The sequence below is a fragment of the Lissotriton vulgaris genome, chromosome 1_2 (genome assembly GCF_964263255.1).
Source record: "Lissotriton vulgaris chromosome 1_2, aLisVul1.2, whole genome shotgun sequence".
NCBI classification, from domain to species: domain Eukaryota; kingdom Metazoa; phylum Chordata; class Amphibia; order Caudata; family Salamandridae; genus Lissotriton; species Lissotriton vulgaris.
Genome location: NC_141686.1, coordinates 180,217,222 through 180,222,355, shown reverse-complemented (window position 1 = coordinate 180,222,355; position 5,134 = coordinate 180,217,222). Strand labels below are relative to the sequence as shown.

At 41.3% G+C, this 5,134-nt stretch overlaps 1 protein-coding gene across 1 annotated transcript; it reads left to right on the top strand.

Moving 5' to 3' along the window:
- The first annotated feature begins 790 nt into the window (after nucleotides 1–790).
- Nucleotides 791–1,750, top strand: LOC147734839 (olfactory receptor 13G1-like). Its single transcript, XM_086952501.1, has one exon. The coding sequence runs from the start codon at nucleotides 791–793 to the stop codon at nucleotides 1,748–1,750; it is 960 nt and encodes a 319-aa protein (XP_086808627.1).
- Nucleotides 1,751–5,134: the final 3,384 nt, after the last annotated feature.

Here is a 5,134-nt window from a genome sequence, read left to right as displayed (position 1 = left end):
AATATGCATAATTCCTTGTACTCTCTCTGTAAAAGGGATTGACAGCAAATGCTAAAACAGAATTTCCAGTCTCAAAATTAACTTGATGTTTTCTCTTGTAAGTGTTATCAGGTTAACTTTTTGAAATTGATCTGCGTACAATACTTGGGGTGCAAAGTTTATCACATACAATATTCACCCCAAGGAGTGAAGGTTGAAGTAGTCACAATTCATAGCTGTGCACTAAAATAGTTTGCACAAGGAAAATATTTTACCTAGGGGCTTGGAATCATGGCATAATTTTAACAGGATTCTGTAAAAAATCTCATACAATGCAATGCCTATTTATGGAATTATAAAGTATTTTTCTTCAATTCAATTACACGCCAAAATAATGCAGTATACCTGGAGAACTAAGGTGGGACACTACAAAAAATAGAAGCGTGGCTGTACTCATGCATGGAAAGACATCTGCAGTATTTGTCAGCAGAAGCTTCATCCATCGAAATGGATAGAAGACACTACAGGGAAAACTAAACCAACATTTTGCATGATCAGATCAGAGGCTCTAGCCAATGCTTCAGGGTCTAAATAGCTTTGACATGTATGTGAGATTGAAGCTTTTTAGGTGATTAGAAACTGTAATGTGTAATAATGTTTGAGACAACTACTGTGTAGTACTTCTAGTTATCGGAAGATTTCGAAGAATGCAATTGTACCATTTCACACAGGAAACTATGGCTCTACTAACCAAACCTTCTATATGTTTCTATTAATCAGTGCCATCATGTTGCTCTCCATCTATTAGATGATGCCTCTCATCTTAACAGAATATACAAACAAGACCTCATGCTCAGAGTTCTTCTTTATGGGATTCTCCAGTCAACCACAATTGCAGTCTACATTCTTTGCAGTTTTCCTGTCCACTTACCTTTTTGCCCTGTTGGGAAATGTCCTTATTATCCTCATCATATCCACAGACGATCGTCTTCACACCCCCATGTACTTCTTTCTTGTCAACCTGGCTCTACTGGACATCTGCCTGACCTCATGTATCATTCCTACATTTCTGGGGATCTTGCTCTCTGAGACAAAGTCCATCTCCTACTTTGGTTGCATGACACAGCTTTTCATCTTGACTTGGACTCTGGGCACTGAGCTCATGATTCTCACAGTGATGGCTTTTGATAGGTATGCGGCTATCTGCATGCCTCTGCATTATCTAATTATCATGAGCAAGAATATCTATGCATCCCTTGATGCTATTATCTGGTTTGTTGGCTTGTGTAATGCCACAATCCACACCAGCTTCATTCTGAAACTGACCTTCTCTGAAAGAAATTATTTAGACCATTTTTTCTGTGAAATACCAGCAGTTCTAAAAGTTTCACTCTCTGATACATACCTCGTCAAAATTGCAGTTCTAGTGACAGACATCTTCCTTGGCATGCTCTGCTTTCTTTTTATATTAGTATCATACACACAAATTCTCACAACTATTGTCAGGATGCGCTCCGCTGAGAAGAAGATGAAGGCCTTCTCTACCTGTGCGTCCCACATAATGGTGGTAACTCTGTACTGTGGAAGCACCATCTACGCTTATATACTTCCTGCATTGGGCTTTGGCAGTAATGGAGATAAGGTAGCTTCTGCCTTGTATGCACTTGTGTCTCCAGTAGTGAATCCAATGCTCTACAGTCTGAGGAATGCTGATGTAAAACAAGCTTTCTTCAAGATCTTTGCTACACATTTTTTCTCAAAGTCAAAATAGTATGCTTTAGTGGTACCTGTGATTTTTTCTATCATGTCAGGTATTGACATTATTACAGATTTTGACTTGGCATTAACTTCTCCTTAGACAAACTTTCAATGTTAAGATAATATATTATTTACACCACCATGAAGTCAAAAAGGTTTACTTCAACTGAATCTCATTTAAGCCAGAAGCTTTTGAATGGCTACCAGGTCTCTTAATTGATAATCTGCTCATCATCAAACTTTGGGACTGGCAATATTGTCAAAATAATCAGTGCATGGTGATTTACCTTGAGTGTGTTCCTTGACGTTCTTGTGCTCCCACTAATATTTATTGCAGGAAAGTAGGATCTGCTTCTATGGGTACTCCCACTTGTTGCTTGATGTAATAGTGTTTATTACTAGTCTGACTGGGATCCTGCTAATCAGGACGCCAGTCTTTCTGATTCCTCCCCTAAATTATTAAGGTAAGTCCGTAGGTACATCACAGATTGGATACAGGGGTACCCTTATCAGTCCCTAGTATATGGTACTAAGGTACCCAGAGCTCAGTTATCCCAGAGGCCCCCTATTGGGTGAAATACGTTTAGGGAAAGGTGAGCAACCCAATATACCCTCGCGGGCTTGGGCAGAGTAATGAATTATAAATTAGGCCAGCAAGGGATTTTGTTTGTATTGTGCAAAAACAACTTATGTACAATTAGACTTAGTCTCGCACTCAAATTACTTATGAGCGGTGAATGGACAGAAAATGATTGTTCTGTATAGATAATGTTACCACACTAACATTAGACTATTGAATTATTTTATGTAATGATACAACAACCAGGTATATTGATGTCAAAAATACGTTTGTTATTTTATTAGAAAATAAAAAATTAATCATTGGTTAAAAGTAGGGTACTGAAATTGCAAGGAGAGATATATTGGGAAAAGATTACATATTGCTCTGATATATCAAACAAGGTCTAAGCTGCTAAAACAATTTGTCAGTATTGATTCCAACGGAGAAAATAGAAGAAAATCAATAACAATGAGTCAATCAAATACAGGTTTAGACACTGTGGTCGACGTTTCGGTCTTTTAGTATTTCTTTATAAGACCATCTTCAGGACACAGAATAAATGCAAAGGTTGAAGACCCTATGTAGTATAGGTATACACTTCCTTGTCCGGTAAGTGCTTTCAATTTGTAACTGACTTATATTTGCTTCACTGGCTTCAAGTTCCTGCAAGTGCTTTTTATTGAGACGCTATGGTGTTAATACGGGGTTCTGATTGATTCCATTATCATGGTCAGGATTTGGTATAAATTGCGCGAAGCCTGTGTTGCAAGTGGAAATGAATTCTCACGTTTTGGGAGTCAGCAAGAACTCGTCTGTATTTCTCTCGAGTCGGACGTGGCCGCGGGTTCACCGAAAAACAGCTGTTTTTCGGAAGTGTATACCTATACTACATAGGGTCTTCAACCTTTGCATTTATTCTGTGTCCTGAAGATGGTCCTCTTTCTTTAAAATTGCAACCACGACTTATATATGTTGATCTGTACAGTGAACACAGTTGTGTTCCTACACTGCACACAACCTCCTAGATAATAATAATATTAGGGAAGTAAGTGGTAGAATAATCTATGCGGAACAAAAACAGGTAAAAATATCTGTTAGATGCGGTAAGACCCGAGTTTGACAAGCAACATGGGTCAATGACGGAGCTCCGACTTACTTGGTTAAGCGTGGAGATTCAATACGAGGGTTCGCGGCTGCGGAGTTCCGCGTAGTTGGCGAAGTGGTTGTCAGGAAGTGGGTGGGTGGTGGTGGGATAACAAGTGACGGGTTGCGATCATAGAAACAAGCGATGGACCAGAGTGAACGGGAAAGTGGCGGCCATCTTAGAGGGGGGTTGGTGTGTATGTACCTATTTACCTGTTTTTGTTCCGCATAGATTATTCTACCACTTGCCTAGAACAAGACACGTAAGTGTTTTTGCCACTCTCCCAACTCCTAAATGCTTTTCCGGGTTCCACACATTCAGGGTTATAAGGCAAACACCTCCCGCATGTTATCAGACACGATGTTCTTTCAATCATTGAAACAATGTATTTACCTTGTGATGTGATACACCATGTGAGTAATGGTTTGAATAGTTAATGTGTGCTATTGTGTTTACAGAGCTCCTGGAAAAAGGGCAAGCAATGCCCGAAATGCATTGGAGCAGGATTGTAAATTATCCTTTAGGATGGTTCTAAATGTAAAAATCACTTGGAAAACAATCATTTTTTGAAAAACTGATGTATATGAACTTGTTTCAAAAAAACGAAGTATAAATCAGTGATGAAATAAACTGATCATTCACCAACTTACAAGGAGTCTGTCTTTTTATAACGAACCAAACGGATGTGCCCAATTTCAAGGATGCGTTTACAGTGTATAACGCACTCAACCAGTAACCAATTCCGGCGTATTAGGACGGTTACGCCACTTGTTGGAGCACCCAAAACTTTATTCAACCTTTCTAATAAACACTACGTGCATAACGTGCTCTCCATTTTTCTGGAAACACACGACTTGCTCCATCCCACTCAATCGGGCTTCCGTCCTAATCTTAGCATGGAGATGGCGCTGCTGGAGGTGTCGGAGGCCATCAAAGAGACGTTAGACCTGGGTGGTAGAGCAATGCTGATCATGCTAGACCTGTCGGCGGCTGTTGACACCGTCCCCCACGAGGATCTCCTCGTCAGACTACATGACATCGGTCTGAGGGGGATGGTGCTCAGTTGGTTTACATCTTTTTTGGCCGACTGCCAACAGACGGTCTGGGCCTCCTCTAGCTCTGCCGAGATGCCGCCATTGGGAGTCGGAGTCCCACAGGGCTCTGTATTGAGCCCGACTCTTTTTAATATCTTTATGACCCCTTTGGCAACTCTGGCCGAGTCTTTTGGGGCCCAGATCGTGTCCTACGCTGATGACACACACCCACCTGCTCTTTACCTGTCGGAAATGAGAGGATTTTGACAGAGAGAGTGTCCGCGAGTGCCTTGGAGCTGTGTTTAAATGGCTCCAACTGAACAGCCTCAAGTGCAACTCAGACAAATCGGAGGTCCTCTTCTTCGTTTGTCAATCCGACCCGGACTGGTGGGTATGGTGGCCTGCCGACATGTCTCCCCTGGGGCGTTGGTCGCAGTTAGCTAAGAATATGGGGGTTAAAATTGGCAACGGTCTGACTGTTAGATCTCAGATCCTTACCCTCACTGGTACCTGTTTTGGGCTTCTCTGCATGCTACAGAAGTTTTTCCAGTTGCTTTCCAAAGATCACAGGAGGATTACGGTACAGGCCCTGATACGGTGTAGATTGGATTACTCCAATGTCCTATATCTTGGTCTGCCCGAATATCTCCTGCAACG